This window comes from Centruroides vittatus, unplaced genomic scaffold (genome assembly GCF_030686945.1).
Source record: "Centruroides vittatus isolate TY-2023 unplaced genomic scaffold, ASM3068694v2 scaffold_712, whole genome shotgun sequence".
Classification (NCBI taxonomy): domain Eukaryota; kingdom Metazoa; phylum Arthropoda; class Arachnida; order Scorpiones; family Buthidae; genus Centruroides; species Centruroides vittatus.
Genome location: NW_027122715.1, coordinates 1,040,204 through 1,059,535, shown reverse-complemented (window position 1 = coordinate 1,059,535; position 19,332 = coordinate 1,040,204). Strand labels below are relative to the sequence as shown.

The 19,332-nt window shown below is 27.7% G+C and overlaps 1 protein-coding gene across 1 annotated transcript in view; it reads right to left on the bottom strand.

Annotated features, from left to right (window-relative positions):
* Positions 1–3,651: 3,651 nt before the first annotated feature.
* Positions 3,652–19,332, bottom strand: part of kz (putative ATP-dependent RNA helicase kurz) — a 68,689-nt gene continuing 53,008 nt past the window's right edge. Inside the window, exons 20-30 of the mRNA XM_067287813.1 lie at positions 17,847–17,913; positions 16,372–16,577; positions 15,474–15,533; positions 12,340–12,496; positions 12,107–12,227; positions 11,942–12,002; positions 9,913–10,039; positions 8,691–8,828; positions 7,622–7,790; positions 7,444–7,541; positions 3,652–3,842 (exon numbers count right to left, since the gene is read on the bottom strand). Of these exons, the coding sequence (XP_067143914.1) occupies positions 3,763–3,842; positions 7,444–7,541; positions 7,622–7,790; positions 8,691–8,828; positions 9,913–10,039; positions 11,942–12,002; positions 12,107–12,227; positions 12,340–12,496; positions 15,474–15,533; positions 16,372–16,577; positions 17,847–17,913 (1,284 nt within the window). The 3' untranslated portion in view covers positions 3,652–3,762. The remainder of the gene's footprint in view (positions 3,843–7,443; positions 7,542–7,621; positions 7,791–8,690; positions 8,829–9,912; positions 10,040–11,941; positions 12,003–12,106; positions 12,228–12,339; positions 12,497–15,473; positions 15,534–16,371; positions 16,578–17,846; positions 17,914–19,332) is intronic.

The following is a 19,332-nucleotide window of genomic DNA, read 5'->3' as shown; positions in this document are numbered from 1 at the left end:
GTGAATAGCCGCAGTTCAACGTAAGTCCTTCTTGTCCTTCAAAATTTTCAAAACAAGATAGACCAGAAAACGATTTTACAAAAAAATTTATGCTAATTTTTAGCATATTTATTTGCACTAGAATATACTAAAGTATTCAATTGAGTAATAATAATACATTGTAATAAACGTAGCACGTTTCATTCTATTTCCATTTAACTAAATTAATGAAAGGGAAGGAAAAATTGATTTCTTCGACAATTTCTCTATTTATTAATTGATTTCTTAGTAACTCGTTGTTTCACCCTATATATTTTTTTATTCCTGTCATTTTATCTTTTAAATAGTTGGTCCAGAAAGAATTTAAATGTCGACAGGTGTAGTTTCTTAACCTTTTACTCAATTTTAACATTTATATATCGGGTTCAAATTCTCGTTTCTTTTGCCAAACAGCTGAAGTTTGCATCGGTGCTCGTTTATCTTTTATGCCAGCCGTCTAATTTCAACGTCCGTCGTGGCTCCAAGCCAAAAATACTTTGTAATTCTCATTCCATCCGATGTTAGCCAAAAAACTAAAGCTGTAAGGCGACAGCCTTCTTCTGTAATAAAAAAAAGTTTAACTCTCACAATAAATTAAGCTGAATGATCCCATGAGTAGAGACTAAAAACAGTTTTGAGGGTCATAGTTTAGATATGTATTTTGCTTGGTATGCACTTTGCAGGTTTCGAGTATCATACTTCTGTTATCATTTGTCAATGGATAATAATTTAAGATAATTAATACTCAAATATTACGCAAGAAAAATACCTGATTTAAATAAGTATATTGTCATTAAATTGTCTTCGTGGAAATGACAATCCCTTAACATTTTGATGCAGTGTGATGCAAGTCTAAACGATTGCTAGTATAACTTCAATGTTATAGGACTTATAGTATAGGCGTATACAACAGAACTTCGATTACAAAATTAATTTTGATAAACAAAAATTGAAATAATCAGATTAAGGAAACATATTCCTAAGAATTAAAAGCTATTTTCGGTGTTTTTCTCTTCCTATTGTCATTTTTCTCAGTTTCTTTCTTCTTGATCGCCAATATTAGACACGTTTTTGCTTACTTGACAATGTGAATATTTTAGAGTTGGTAGAAAATAAAATGGATTTAAAAATCACGCAGCTAAATATTGACAAATGACAAGACGACGGCTGGGAACAGACTGTAATAAACAAGAATAGTGATTACGTGGAATGACATAACAAACGAAGAAGCTTAAGTTAAAGATGGAGTTGGTATTCCTTGATTGATTGGTCCATTTAATTGGCAATTCGAATAATCCACGTTTTAATATAAACTTTTTTCTAAATACAATCGAATATCATGAATTATCTTATTTAATAGAAATATCTGTCTCAAGGCTAATAACTATGTGAACTTCTAATGAAAACTGGAAGTCACGTTTTTTCAATTCAACTTTTCCCCTAGTAGTAGTTAATAGATGACAGGCACGACTCTATTGTTAAAGGAAAAGTATGATATACAGGGGCAAGCCACTACTAATTTGAGGTGGAGAGCATATATTTTAAATTAAATTAAAATTTGGCATCTGGCATTGTTACGATGTTACAATAAATAATTGCTCGTTTACTATTGGTTTTGCTAAACAATAACTTTATAGGTCTACTATTTTATTTTGTACGACTACTATAGGCTTAAGTTTTTAATAGTTTTCATACATTACTTGAAATTTACAGTCCACTATTCTATTTAATATGTAATACTGATATTTTCTCATTAATTTATTATAATTAAATACAATTCAAAATCAAATAAAATGTTTTATTAACCTGATAAAAACAACAACAAAAAAAAACCCCCCAAATAAAACTGATTCAGCGATTAGCAAGAGTGCAATATAATCATAAAACTATGTATCTACAGTGAAGTGCTTCTTTATACTTTTACATTTACAGGTAATAAATATATCATTTCACATTGAACCCAGAACACTCTCATTCCTTTTAATGATGAAATATTTCATTTATATATTTAAATTGATTCCCATGTTTCTTTTCTGATAAAGTTAACATATATAGGATTGTTATTTTAGAACATACTCGGAATTTCTATTCTTGCACTTCTCACATTCCTGAAATTAAATGGTCTAAAACTGATCTGACCATATTCTTTCCAAGTGGGCTAATAAATAGAAGTGATCCCAATATAAGTGAAGTCTGCATGTTTATAGAATTCTGTAACTAGACCTACAAAACAGTTCATAAGCAAAGAATGTTCCTTTAACAAAAGATTACTTCAGGAACTATTCCAATATACAATTGAAGACGTGAGTGGATGATGTTTTGTTAAACAAATCAAAAGCAAGGATGAGGCCGAAGTTTTAAACATGAAAACGTGTATGTCAGACGTTCGGCACCGCTTTCCTGTAAGCCTAGAAATTTGACAATGGCATTTGGAATGTCGAGCATGATTCCAGACTTTCCAAACACCATTGTCAAACTTTTAGGCTTACAGGAGAGCGGTGCTGAATGTCCGACGTACACGTTTTCGCATTTAAAACTTCGGCCTCAACCTTGCTAAAGTTTTGAGTGAATTTGCATTTAAGTTTTCATTATATCATTTATTTTGATATAAATATATCCATGAAATAGTGGGTTGCCGTTTTGTTTAATTTCTGATAACTTTTATGGTGGTATGTGAGAGATGGATGTATTAATCCCTCCATGAAGAACAATTGAGTTTTGAATGATTGCCCCTTACATAGTAAGATGAAAATTTGTTTGAAACAAACTACATTATACATTGTGTTTGAAAAATTATCTTTAAATTGTGATAATGATGATAAATTTTTACCTGCTGTTACATTATATCATTCATTCAGTGAAAAATTTTTTAAACAAATTATATACTTACATGTCACTGTATATTTGCTTTTATTGAAGCAATTTATATTGTGCTACAACTTATATAGTAAATTATTCTCTCGGTGCTATCTACAAGTTAACTTAATAATAGTTAAATCAAAGCAAATGTTGAAGAAAATTTTATTAAAAAAATCTTTAATGAAACAAAATGTGGAACAGACTCAACAAATAACTCATTACTATTAACATATATAAAGATGCTTTTGTCTCTTTGCTTTACATTTTTATATTACTGAACACATATTAATTTCTATTTTAAAAATTAAAATATACATATTATTTTTTGAAAATAGAAAACTGTTGAGAAATTATTAGATTCGAAGTTGTTTCTTAAAACTTATGTTGAAAAATACGAAGAAAGAGAAAAATGAGTCGCTAATTTTTGACATGATTCAAATTAAATCTAGAAAAGATTAATATGAAGTTAGCATAGACATTAATGTAAAAAGATGGCAACACAAGTATCATAGATATTTATAAGAAGTTAATGAAAACAGATAAAAATATAAATCATCTATTAATCAATTGAAATCTGAGTTCATATACTTAAGATGCTTTAAATATATTACCATAAAATATTTAATGAAAACTGTGTTATGTTTGCTGAAATTGATAAAAATATAAATTAAGTTTTTTCTTTTTTTCAAAAAATACTTTTTATTTTGTAGATTTAAAAATATATGTTCTTGAACATATATGTAAATATGTTCAATAAATAAAAACATTTAATACAAACATAACAATGTTTTTTCATTTTTACTATACATGAAATATATATAAAAAAGAGTTCGTTGAAACTCCTCCTTAAGAATAACTACAGAATAGAACAGGAACTCTTAAAAATTATAATGATGGTGGCCATATTTGTGAAATTTCGCTATGTAATTCTGCTGGTAACCATTGACAATAAGCCCAAAGTAAATCTGAAAATTAAAAATTCATTAAAATTAATAAGAAATTTTTTAGAAATATTAATTAAAATATTATGTTAATTACAAATACATCATACTAATAGCAAATAATATGATAAATATTCAAGTTTCTATGATGTTATAGGACTTTTAATGTATATTGGAATAATATGACCTTCTGCATTTGTCAGGCATTAACAATAAATCACATATTCAAATGAATATTGCAAAATATTAGAATTTAAATTACATCATCATCATCATTACTGATTTTAATTATCACTGTTACAGTAATTTTTTGAAAAAATGGCAACCTTAAAAATTTCGAATTTTCCATTATTTTAAGAAATTTTATAAAATAATCAATTCTTTCAATAATGACCAATATCAAAAGTGAATAAGAATGAAATAAGAAAATTATTTTAACTATTATTTGAGTGTTAGAAGACATCAAAGATGCAAATATCACAAAAAATATTTACATACTAGCAGGCAGGCCTGGCGTTGCTTGGGCAAAAGTAATGATAGCGAAGATTAAGATTATTACGTTACAGTCAACTTACCCGTTTTCACAGAATGCAAGAATTGGGTCCTCCTGTTTCCAGACTAATTAGAGAATTTTTAGATGGATCTAAAAATATGTCCGATTTCCCGCAAAAACGAAAAAAACTGCATTTGCGTCTTGCACGTCGCTTTCTCTTAACAATTCCATTGTTGATGAAAGTGTTAAGCCTTAATCCTGTCCCTCTCCCCCGTGGGGAGGAATTTCGAAAAATCCCTTCTTAGTGTGCATTCTCGTGACGTACCCTAACTGTGTACCAAATTTCAACTTTCAACTCCTAACCGTTTGGGCTCTGCGCTGATTATTATTATTACTATTATCAACTCGTCTCGATCATATATATATATAGATTTAAAATTTTTGAATGTGATTAATTGATTATTTAATTAATCACATTCAAATTGTAATTAGCTTATCCTTTCTTTATTAAACTTTCCCTGTTTTTAAATTTGTGATTTTTTTCTATTTATATTTTTGAGTTGTTATATTTCTTATGCTTTGTCTTTCAGAATGATTTTATTTTATGATATGAAGCAAAATATTTCAATTAGAAATTTTTACCCCATACTGATACCATTTTTTTTGTCTATAAAACATACCCTCAACTTCAAAATGATTATTTTTATAAGCAAATTCTATTAAATTTATCAAATTCTTATGGATACTAAGGTCTTTTAAACTGTTTTCTATCATAACCCAAGTTATGCTAGGATACATATTTTTTATATCTAAGCTCATTAAGCAATCTGAATTCTCCTTATTTAATTTCAATAATTTATTAATAACAGTATCAGCATTTTTTAAAATTTCACAAAACATCTGTAAACATATTAATAAAATCAGTAATAATTATTTAGACCCTTTAAAAAAAGCTGGTGTTGTTTATAAAATTGAATGTAATTGTTATGATCCGTGCATATATATAGGAGAAACCAGACGTATGCTAGAAATTAGAGTCAAAGAACATGAAGCAGCCATTCGGCTCAAGTATAATAATTCTCCGTGGTTTAACCACATTAATAGCAGTAATTGTAATATTAATAGAAACAATGTAAAAATTTTACATATTGAAAAAGACATGTATAAAAGGAAATTCAAGGAACATATAGAAATTAGAAAACAAAATAATAACAATTTAATTAATCCGTCGAAAGGGATGGAAATTAATTATAGTTGGTATAATCTGATAGATGGAGCTGTGATAAAATAAATTGATAAGTTTTAAGACGTCATCACTTGACTACTGTTGTAAATGTGTAGAATGAAGTATACTGGTGCAAAGATGTCGTAAATTAGGTGGTGCTTTGGAAATATCTATGCAATTGTTTGTCAGCTTATTTAGTAATTGGGTGTTTTAGTGTGTTTATTATACACGTGTGTGGAAAGTTGGTTTTTTTAAACTTGTAAGTATAAGTGTTGTTTACAATTTTACTTGTATTAGCCATATATTAGTTATGTACAAAATAGATAATTGTAATTTTAGGATACCTGTAAATGTGTACAAGGTTTACCATCCCTATCCATGGAAATAGTGTTGTAATTACCACCAACGTTTACTGTAAGTTTTTTCCGAAGTTTGTAAATTTGGTGTAGCTATACATCTACGTCGTGTTTTAGTTAAACATTTTGCTTTCTTTGTTATTGTAGCACTGAAGAGGGACTGGAAAATATTAGACCAGCCCAAAATGCATATGATGTAGTCTTTACAAAATAAAATCAATTTGCCAATAAGATTGCTGTGAGATTGGTCTACCAAGATTAATTTGGATTGCAGAGGCTAAATTTCTCACTTTATCAACATATCTTGTATCTGACGACTTTCACTCGAAGAAGCTAGTGTCGTATGACAGTTTATAATTTCATTTTATTCGTAATTCCAGAATGTTTTCTTTATTCTGAATGTTATTGTAAGAAAAATAATGCCAGTTATTATTAACATTTAACTGATACAATGCGAAATTGTTTGGTTTTAGCTCAAAATTATTTCTTCTAATTTTCTTTTCAATTTATGAAACTTTTTACTTTGTAATCATTATACTGATTATTTTAAAGTTTATCAATAATACGCACTTTGTACAACGATAGGTTTCCATAAAATATAATAAAAATAAATTCATCAAATATGTTAATTGTCAAATATATTATTATTTCTGTTGCAGCATAATATATTTTACAAAGTTTGCAATGGAAAATTTTTGTTGGTGGTTTAATTATCATGTATTACTCCATTATATTCAAGACATATACTTATACACAAATGCCCAAATGGAATCATTAAAAAAATAAAGAATTAAAAATTAAAATGCAACACTGTACACAATGTTGCTAACTAAAATCTATAGTTATCATAAGATAAGACAATAATTTTGTCTTTAAAATAAAAATTTTCTCCCTTTGTGAAATTATAACCTAAAGCAGGACCTCCTACAATACGATGCCTAATTAGATTCAGTTGTTTCAATCGGTTTAAATCTGATACAGATTGTAATATTAATGTCAACGATGAATAACTGCTATTAAGCAGTCAAACTAATGATTTTTTATTATATTCCTTGAAAAGTTTGTAAGTTTATATTACTAAAAAGTACAAGTAACCAAAATTTACTAAAAATTATTTTAATATAAAAATAAATGTCTTTTGGTGAAACAGAATAATTTATCAGGGCAACAATTTTTGCTTGTAAACTGAATATTATATTATTAATCACCATCATCGAGTGAAGAAAAATCACAGGAAAAAAAAGCATATGCACATATTTTAGTTTCAATTAGCAAAATATAAAAATATTTCACTAATTTGCTACAGTTTGAATTATAAAAACACATTCAATACTAGTTTATATTTGAATTATTGAAATTAATAATATTCAACACAGCAGAAAATGAGTTTTGCTGGAAAACTCTACAAGTATTTTATATTTCTGGGAAAAACATTATCATTTCTTATTTTATTGTTTGACAATTAAATGATCTTTTCAACAACAATTACAAAAAATTATTTTATTGTTATTTTATTTTACTTTATGTTGAGTTGCTATTGAATGTACTTACATTTTGAATCTTTTTGCCATTCTTCCAATAATGCCTTTTTACTGTCTACCTGTTTATTTATAAGACAATTCAATACATATTGAGTTCTTTCTTGAAATCTGTAAAACAAATCAAACAAATTAACAGAAAATTAAACTTAGATATATGTTTTAATGTTTTATGTAATATTTGTACATACCTTGCCCAATCTTTAATCATATTAGTGGGTGAAATTATGAGAAATTTACTATATTTTTTTAGTGCTGGTATAATTTCACCTTCAAGAAAAAATCTACCAAACCAACTGTATCTACTTGTTGTTACAGGAAATTTTAATTCAACAGGAGGTAATTCCCATTGCTGTTGTCCTAATAAAAAAACAATTTTAAAATTATTATGAGGAAGAAGTTAAACTGTTGACAATAAGTCAACAGTTTAACTTCTTCCTTCAAATTCATCTAAAATAATATAGTGAAAACTAATAGCTCTTATATTTAAAAACAGTAATTTGAATAAATGCTAATTAAATAAACTTGTTTGAATTTTTAATTCTACAAATACAAAGCTTTAAAATATTTACGTAGAACTATCAAAGTTAAATTCTTAAAATGTGAAATAGCATAATTGACAAACAAGATTTAAAATAGTTTTTTTGGTCAAATTTTACCTAGGTAGCCCCAATGGCAGTGCTTCGGTTTGGTTTGGTTAGGTTAGAGTAACTATATTTTTAGTAGACATTTCCTTTTTTTTTTATTTTGTTCAAGAACTACCGTGAATCAATAAGTAGTAACGACAAACACTCAGCGGCATGCTCAGAGCATGAAGAGTCGGAAGCACAGCCATTGGGGCTACCTAGGTAGAATTTAACTGTTTTTTTTATACCTTCTTTTTCCAGACTTTCTCAATTTAATCAATCTAATTATTTTAACATGAATATTATCAATATAAATTTATTTTACATTAGACAATTTATATTATACTGTGCACCTGTAGTACAAATTATTTTTATCATTAAATTTAACCGAAAACAAAATATAATTTTATAAATGTCTACAGATTGGTTTAAGAATAACCAAATAATAAATGTATTTCTCTTATATTTTTTATTAATAAAAATATATCATTAATATGATATAATTCACACATGAAAAATAAACTTATCTTTACTGAACCATATAACTTTATTTGCTGTGATATTATTTAAAAAAAAGCTAATTTGAAAAATTTCCATTCAAGATAAAAGTTTTATCCATAGATCTAATATTTACCAAATGTTGATGTCATGTGACATAAAATTTCATCACTTTCTGCATCATATCTTGGAGGTGGTTCTTCCAATGGTTTAGAAAAAGAACAAAGTTGTGGTGCAACTAATGGTATCCATGAAGGATCGATAGCAGATATCACTAAAATAAAAACAAATAAAAAAATTATTCTTATTTTGTAAAATATAAACAAAATTATTATTACTGATTTATTTTCTTAATAAGTAATTACTTGATGGAAAAATACATAATAATTTATTGACAAAATATTTTTTAAATACAGTGGGTGATCGGTTAACGAACATAATCCATTCCAAGGCTTTGTTCGCTATCCGAATTGTTCATTAACCGATTATTGATTTACCATAGGTTTTAATAGGAATTTAATTAATTCGTTCTGGAGACCCCAAAAAATAAAAAATATATACTTTCTTACTACGTTTATTTATATGTAATAATAAAAATACATATATACACAGTCTTGCATTTTTATTAGTCATGTTTTTTTCCATTTGTGGGGGTTAAAGAATCTGTCAAATGTCGAAGCTTTTCTCTCTTCTTCAGGATTTTTCAGAAGTAATTAATAGCATTGTAATTGTAGAGATCCCCAAGTCTATTAACCTCAACCTGGTTTGGATGCCAGTCTAAGACCGTTGTTCTGACATCCTCCCACTTCTTCAAAAGATCTTTAATAGCAGATATGTATGACAATATAATAACTCAACTGGAAGACACTGAATCAGGCTAACTATAAAAATAGTAATAATTTCAAATATTGTAACTGTAACCCATAAATACAGTCAATAAAAGATTTTAATAGTACCAAAAAATGTATAAGTAATTAAGGTATTTCTTTCAATTTTTACTCACTTTTCTCCTGTTACAAGATAATAAACCCTGGGAATATGTGAATTTTAAAAACAAACCCCCAGGTTATAATTGAAAAAATACAGTACAATATATCCTTTTAATGATATCATTAAATATTTATTAGTAAGATAATTAAATTTTATGTTTAACAACATATTAGTTTATGTAAATAGAGAATAATTATATAAGATTTTACGAATAATTTCAATTCAAACTATAATTTATGAAATTTTTAAAGTCTATAAATAATAAACTTTTAATACAGCAAATTTAAATTTATATAATGTATCAATTTAGTTTATAACATAATTCAAGAATTAATTTATTGATATTAATAATATAAATATTTAATAACCTTTCATATATTTTCTTGAAGTTTCCACAATTTCTTGATAAACAACAAAAAGTGGAGCTTGTTGGTTTAAAACAGATTCCGGATGAATAAAAATTGGCTCATCGAGATATTGACACTGTAACAATAAATTTATATTATGTCAAATATGTGAATATTTTAGTATTAAAATATAGTTATTTTCAATAAAAGATTTAAAAAAAAATTTTATTCATGAGAAAAATTTTAATTTGGTATATTTTGAACTGCTAGTACTTGCATACATGCAATCATGCAATAAATTTTATTGAATATATTGTCATAAATAATTATTTTTTTTAAACTAGTTCTGAATAAACTATGATCTGTAAACTAATGGAATCTGAAATCTCAGCATATAGCACTCAAGCTATTCATGAAAAAGAAATTAATGTTTTATGATATTCTATGTGTTTTAATGCCACAATACAAAATTTTTATAAATATATATTAATAATATATATATATATAATATATAATAATAATTCATATATTATATATATAATATATATAATATATATGTTTATTATTTAGATAGAGTAAACCACTAAATAAGTTAAATCTATCATTACTATTACTATTTTGATATATGTAAGATATGAGCATTCCTAAGAAATTCCATAAAAAATAATTAAAAAACAAAAATAATGCAAATAAGGTTATTCTGTGATATAACTTCTTGAGAGATTTTAATAATGTAATTAACCATTTATTTCAATCTCTTAATTATCAACATGTTAATCAACTTTTTCATATACTTGGTACTAATTAGTTACTAACTACTCCATACAAAGCACTGTCATTTTATTCTCATTGTTTTCACAAATTACATCTCTTGCTTGTTCTTGATCTTTCAATTCTTGGAAACTCTTTTGATTCTTAAAAGTTCTCAATTCTGCTCCTGATTAATTCCAACAAAAATTAATATTAACAAAGACTGTATCCATGTCCCCTCATCATGTGACCTTTATTTCTTTGACAAGGCTTGAAATCATTCTTGGAATACAGTTCATCAGGCTCTACAAGATGGTTACACCTGCAGATGATTTTATTTATTTATCCATGAGTGAAATCTTAATTTTTTACTTTATCTAGGCTAAGTTATGTTCATACCCAAAAACCTCTTCCATTTCCACAATAGACAAGTTTTCAGCTTACAGCAGAATTTAACATACCATGTTTCTCCAAAAATAACACATCCTCTGAAAATAAGACCTAGCAGAGGTTTTGCTGAATTGCTAAATATAAGGCCTCCCCCGAAAGTAAGACCTAGCAAAGTTTTTTTTTACTCATAATGGTCATCGACTGATCGTTGAAAGTGGCCGTTGGCTTTTTGAAAGTACAGCCACTGATTGATCAGCAGACAATCATGCCACACGGCATGATTTGCATAAGACTATGGCTTGGGAATCACAGATTTGCATAACATTTCGGCTGGTGATCGCTAATTGGTCGGCCGGAAATCACGCCACATCACATTTGCATAGTGCTACGGTTCAGTAAGAACTAATTGATTATTGAACCCGATGTTGATGTTATAAAAAGGTTAAGTTAAAGCGAGCGTGGGAAGTCCACTCTAGCATGGGAACTTTGTAAGTTCACTTTGGTTCGTGACTTCGGTTTTATTTAAGTTCAGTTCGACACGACCGGACATACGTCACTCACGTCTAAGTTCGACTTGGGACTGAAGGTGTGCATCAGGGCTCGAGGCAAGACTGGATACATCTCGCTGTTTGTTATACAACCACCTGAAAGTTCAATTTTTCAATTTTTTTGTTCAACAATAAATGTGAAGTCTTCTTCATGGAAAAATAAGACATCTCCTGAAAACAAGACCTAGCGCATCTTTGAGAGCAAAAATTAATATAAGACACTGTCTTATTTTCGGGGAAACAGGGTAGAAAATCACTTCATTCTGAAGAATTTTTTCCATTTAAGCAGGTTTCCATTTTATTCATGTTCTGTTTTGGACAGGTTTTACTATTTTAATTTATGATATAAAACATATACTTGCCTGATAAGCATTTTTATATTTTTTCCTATTCTCTTTCTTGATTTCATTTATTGGAATTTTTCTAAAATAAAATAATTTTGTAAATTTCATATAAAAGTTTTTATAATCGTTTACGAATTACTTAAAATTACATAAAAATCTAATTATTTTTTTCTCAAATATTACTTTGCAACATGGTTTATTCCTGTAGCTAAAATAAGTCGACATAAATATTCTTTTTGAGATGCTGTTGGAACATCAAGTTTTGGATCCATACAATAATTATATTTTGATGATAAAAGATTCACTGAAATAAAGCCATTATTTTTTTCATAGATTAGCATTCAAATAAATTTGTAATAATAAAAAAACCTAAAATATAAAATTTATTTTTAAACAGTTTTAAAATTTTAAATTACCTTCTTTAGTTAATTGACAACGCAGTTTACGAATCTCCAATAGAGCTTTATATCTCAGACCATTGTCATCACATACTTTTCTACTTAGTCCAACATTTTCAGTACCTCCGACTGCTTTTAATAAAACCATAATATCACCAAGGCCATGAGCACATTCCTAAATAAAAATCCATTTTATAAAATAGCATTCAGAAATTTATATATTACGTTATATTGTATTAAACTAACGAATATTATTCAGAAGATCATTTTATAATTCTAAAAATAAAACACATTATTTTTAGAACAAGATCATTCTAAAAAATAATTGTTGAGAGTAGAATATTTAGTATTGATCAGACAACAATTCTGACTGTACAAAAGAAATTCATATGTAAAATTTTGGACTATGATTTGAATTAAAATATGGAACGATCCTTATTGCTTATTCTGCTGTATTTAATCCTTAAGGTGGGATGCACACATGTGGTGAAGAATGGAAAACTTATGTGTTTGTGGTGACTTTTGTTGCTGCAGCCCTGAAATGTTGACACTTTTCATCATGCTGCAAAAGTAGAGTGAGAATCAACTTTTGCAGCATAAGTGATAGAGAGACATTTTCTATAACTAATTATAGCCCACTTCATTAGTTATGTTTATATCATGTGAGTACATGAATCAAATGTACAATACCTGTATTTATTTAATGGCAAAAATTCCAAATATTACTATCAATATAGAAAGCTTTTTTTGATTCTGCGTGAAATTGTTTCTTTTTACATTATTATTCCTATGTTAATAAAGATTTAAAATCATAAACATGCTATGATGCAGATGAATGGCAGCATATTTCTTTTTTTTAATTTTTCTTATAAAAAAATGTTTCTTATATCCTACACTTTCTCTTTTTTCATTGAAATCTTGATAAATAAAGCAAACTATATAAAATAAAAGTTGTAAGCAGAAAAGATGCAGACTCTCTCATCTTCTGTCTTGAATACCAAGTGTATGTGCCAAGAAACAACTTCTGCCTTTCACTAGTTCACTTGTTCACATCAGACATCCGTGTTTTTTGCTACGCCAAGAAACACTATACTGTGGAAAAAGAAGGTTCTAAGTCAGTCATAATCAAAATAATTGGCTGTGAGAAGCAAAGGTGCACAGTAATGTTAGCCATGACTGCTGATGGACGAAAATTGTCACTATATGTGATTTTCAAAAGAAAGGCCTTACCTAAAGATTCTGCCCAGTATTCAAGTCTGAGTGCAAGAAAATAAATGGATGGATAAAGATTTAATGAAAGATTGATTGGGTGCAAAGAGTGCGGCAGAGGAAGTCTGGTGCTCTACTTTGTCAAAAGTCACTCCTTATACTGGATAGTTTCTGAAGCCATCTAAATGAAGAAGTGAAGAAAGTATTATACGATAGACAAATGGCTATGGCTGGATTCCTAGTAGCTTAACTTTAGTGTTGCAATCACTTGACATGTCAATTAATAAACCTTTCAAGGAGGGAATTTGGTTTTATGCAGAGTGGATGGCTGGAGGCAATCACAACTTGACTCCTAGTGATAAAATTCTATGGCAAGTTTGGAAAGGATATGTGAATGGATCACGGAGGCTTGGAAATTAATTAATTAATTCATTGACAATAATTGAGAAGAGTTTTAAGAAAACAGGTATTTCCAATTCTATGGATGGTTCTGAGAATAATTTGCTCTGACAGCATGCTGAAAGTGATGATGACAATGAATCCGTGGCATTGGACAGTGAGAGCAACACATCAGACCAAGAAAATTAAGGTATGCTGGTAATTTATTTATATTTTTATTCAATATAATGAATAACAGAATTACTGTAATTATCTCATTTTATGATTTCTGTTAAAATTTTTAAAGTTATCATAGTCATCATTAATTTAATTTTTTTATTTTTAGAGTGTACACATCTATCAAAAACAGCTACATACTGTTTGATGTAAGAGTTCAATATATTCAGAATATGTATGCAGAGTTTTTAAAATATTAAAACTATCTTATAAAACCATAATTTCTGTTACTTAATCAAGATTTCTTGTAAGAATAAATACTGATATAGTCTACCTTCAAAAATAATTTGCATATTTTTCCCATCTCAATTTTCAATTAGTAAAAATTGGCAAAAAAAAAAAAAAAATGCATGGAAATATGGTATTAGATTATCAAACTACAAACATTTCAATATCTTCATTTATGGTAATCTAAAATTTATTTTCTACAAAGAAATACTCAAATAACAAGAATATATAAGAATTAATCTAAAAAAATCTATTACGGTAGACCCCCCCTACAACACGGGTTCATATAAGACAGATTCGTATAACACAGCAGAAAAATTGCGATCATGTTTGTATAACACGCTAAAAGAGGCTCGTATAACACGGTAAAAGAATGAGACAGATTGTCATGACCGACTCATGTCTCAACAGGATTGGTTGAATCTGGACCAATAGTAGACATTGCACAAGCCGTTTAAACGAGCAGCGGACCTACTAAAAAACATTTATTATTCAACGGCCATAAAAATTATATTTCTATTAATGATGTCTCCAAAGTTCAGCGAATTTTTCGCAGAAAGAATAACTTATCAGAAAATGCATCCGCCATTTGATGAGCCGCTCCGCTACGAAAACAGGCATAAGCAATGGCGTCTTCGAACAGTGTGCACTCAGTAAGTATTCCTACAATTTTTTGTTTATAGCATAGTTTATATGGATTATTCCCAAAAAATTATACATGTTTTGGAAATGTTCAAATCAAATTAGTCTAGAATCGATTAATTTTATGAAAGAAAACCTTTCAAACAGCTGTACCCCCTAAACTGCACAAATGCCAGGCTATGAATGGCTAATGTATTTGTAAAATCTAAGTGAATCGTACAATACAGAATTCATGTAACACGGAACGTATCTACCGTGTTATAGGGGAGTCTACTGTACATAAGAATATGATAAATAAATTAAACAAGAAACATACTCTGTATGTTCAAACATATAAAAGTGTAAAAAAGTTTTTATATCATTTATACCTTAAAGTTTATTTCACTTATCTTTAACGAGCTTATTTTATGAATTCATTATGTGTATAATTAAATATAATTATTGTAAAATGGACTTACCAATTCTGCCCATTGCATTCTCAAGCTTTTCCATCTTTTATTTTCTGTAGATTTATTATTCTAAATACAGAAAATTGAAAAGGTTTTGTAATTAAATTTATTATTAAATTTTAAAAAATGACTGAAATTCAATATAAAGTAGAAAAAATTCAATATCATTTAACCATATGTTAAACTACCATATTATAAATAATAGCTAAATACGCAATAATTAAATTGATCACAACTAATCTGTACAAAAATATCTATATCTTCAGTACAAAATTTCAACACAACTTGTTTGCAAATACTTATATAAGAGATAAATTTTTTCTGCATTATATCTTTCATAAAATAAATACAAATTATATAATATATAATAAATTTTAATCATTATGTATATATAACTGCATAAAATTAACTGTGGATTGATTAAATTAAATTAAATTGTTCCATTGGAATGTCTATGAAAAAATTCAAAAACATTTAAACCAGAAATCAACTCTGAAGATGGACAAATGACATTTGAAAGAAGTTAGTTGGAAATTTAATAAGTGGATCTCCCTTAAGCAGTTTTTGGTATGAACATTAACAAAAATAAAATTATATGATTGATGAATTTATCATCAAAATTAATACATAAAGTTATTTTACAAAATATCATCATATACTCATTTAGTTGAAAATATTAATTTATAAATATAAATAAAATTGTGTTAAAATATTTCATACTTATATGATTATAACACTTATGTGTTGTGGTGTTACAGGAGTGGAGTCTTAGAGAATGAACTCGTCCGGCTTTAGAGAATGCGTTCATTCTCGAAGACTTCACTCCTGTAATGCCACAACACATAAGTGTTATAATCATATAATAAACGTGGGCATGAAGTGACATCGTATTATATTATATACTTACTTCATCATCATCATCACCACCCTCAATTTCCGTTGACATATAAGAATCAAGAAATATTTCTCTAACTGATAAGGCAGAAACTATGATTATAGTATATGGCATAACGTTGTTCTTAAATGAGCAAGCAATCATCTTTCCAAATCGAGGGTTGACAGAAAAATGAGTTATGATTCGACCTAACTGGGTTATCTTGTATCCAGATTTTTCTAGAATATAAGAAATTAGAGCTAAATATTAATATAATAAGAATTCTTATTTTTAAAAAAGTTTATTATTAAATTAAAGTTTTGTCATTAAATTTAAATTTATAAATAATATATTGCAAAATAAACACAAAGAAATATGTTATTCATTCCTTGTATAAATACTCCCTCATAATTTAATTATAAATAATTTTTTTTGGTTAATGTTACCTATGGTTCTGAGATGGCGGCTCGTCTCTGATTGCAGCAAATAGAAGAAGGGAAACAGTGGGGACGCACGTTCTAACCTAACCTAACCTATTCTAATAAATTACCATAATTATTACCAACAAAATTATTAGAATAGGTTAGGTTAGGTTAGAACGTGCATCCCCACTGTTTCCTTGCTGGAATCAGACGAGCCGCCATCTTGGAACCATAGGTAATATCAACCTTTCTTTTTTAAATGTTAGAGTTGAAAACTCCTAAATTCCTTTTACTGTGGTATAATTCAAAAAAGAGGAAAGACTGCAATTATTACTATTTTAAAAAAGTAACATTATGATGCTTCATATTGTCATTATATAAGCTGCATTATATTGTGTTTGCTACAGGAAATAAATGTTACTGTTATTTCTTAGGGTTTTTTTTTTAACAGTAATAAATGAAGTTGTTTCTGAGATAGATAACTGGACATAGAAATAAGAATTTTTGCATAATTAAGTTTTATTGTTAAACTTCGATTGAGAGGTATGGCTATCTGAGAACATTTGAGAAATTTATTTTTAATGTTATGTTGGCTTTAATAAAATAATATTTTGGTTGAACTTTATTACAGGTATAGCTATTGGACTTTTTAATGAATTTATTGTTGGTCATTAACCTAATTTAAAATGAATTATTATTATTATTATTATTATAGATTTGACAAAATTTGAATACAAGTCACTGCTTTTGATTTCAACAAATTGGAAATATATTTTTATTAAAATAAAGTAGCTATTAATGGTTATCATTTGCATTATTGAACTAAAAAATTAACAAATTTATCAAAATATATGCATGTATGATATATATATAGTAATTTAATCAATTTGAAAACATTATTCTTTAATTACAGATAGATATTATCAAAGTATATTTAAGAAAACCTATAATACAACTTGTGCTAGATCATTTATTTCTGAAACAATATATCACTATTATTGTATTTGATAACTTATTAAGATATTTAACTAACAAAATTTAATAATATTGAATTCAATAATTAAAAAAATACTAAATTCTGTTTACCTAAACCATTAACTTTTCTTGTCTCTTTTTCAAGTGCTCCAAGTTGCATAAGTCTTTCTTCTGATGCCTGTAAATAAAATTACAAAAAATATTCCTAAAATAAATTTCATACAATCAAAAATATCTTACAACAAATTAAACACAAATTATTTTCCACCTAATCTATATTTATTCCCGAAAGCTTATTAATAAACTGTAAATGTTATTTACACATAAATTATGACAGATTTAGATTTATATGTAATCTTACATTATCCAAATATCGACAATATGTCTGTATATTTCTTGAAATAAATTTGCGTATGTTAAATTAAATCTGGTCTATAGTGTGACTGGTTATAATTAGTCTTTGTTTTCATTGATGTTTTACATTGTGTACATTTTTTATGCATGACTGTTGTTGAGATATTGTCAGTTTCTGATCTTCTGTGTAAGGCCAAGACTCCACTAGTGTAAAAACGAGTGTAAAAACCCTCATCATAAATACTTTTAATCGTGTGACCACAGAGGTGAATCCTGACCAAAATTTTTGGGCATGCTGAAAGTTATAATAAGAATAATAGGCTTATCTCTAGCATTAAACAATTGGCAGAAACGTTATTTGGTGTGAATAAAAAAGAATTGACTATTATAATTATATCTACACATGAAATATATTATAATGAAAAAGTATTAAAAATTTATGATTATAATTCAATCTTTGTTGGCCCTTGACACAGGGGGATCAGGGCTTAAGCTCTACTACCCCCTATGTAGATCCGTCCTGTACACAATACATCTATGCTGACTGGGTACTGCAAGCTTTCAATACAATCTGGCCGTGTTAAATGCTTCGAATGACGTCATGCACATGCACTTGTCAATCCAAGTGCAAATGCAAATAGGTCACATAATTAAAAGTATTTATGGCGAGGGTTTTTATGCTAGTGGCATTTTTAGCTTAATATAGTGTTTCTGTATGTTGATGTATCTGTTCTGTAACTTGTTGTTTGATATGTTCAAGCATTGTTTGGGAATAAGATTGTTACATATAATTATTCTTTTCTGGTCAAAAACCTTCTGTTCTGTAACAGTGAAATATGGATATTTTTGTGTGAATTTGTCATGTAATGTCAATCAGTCTGCACACTGTTCTGTCTGTTTCCAGTTTTTTGATGTAGTAGATTAGATAATGAATTTATTCATGTTTTGAGTCCAATTCATTTACTGAATACAGTTTTCTAACCTTGGTAATCAACTGTAATTAATCAATCGGATTATCACTGAAGCTCTTCAACTGTGTAGAGATGTGTTATCCATGTGTAATGAGTGTAATGATTATGATTATGATATTGATGATGTTACAGTAGCCATATTTGAGCCAGTGTTATGTTTGTCATTGGTGGCCAAAGAAGACTACAGCAGAGTTTTTTCAAACACAAGTTTCTGTCTAACCCATGAATGCATTTCTTATTTATCAAAATTAAGTTTAAACTAGTATAACATT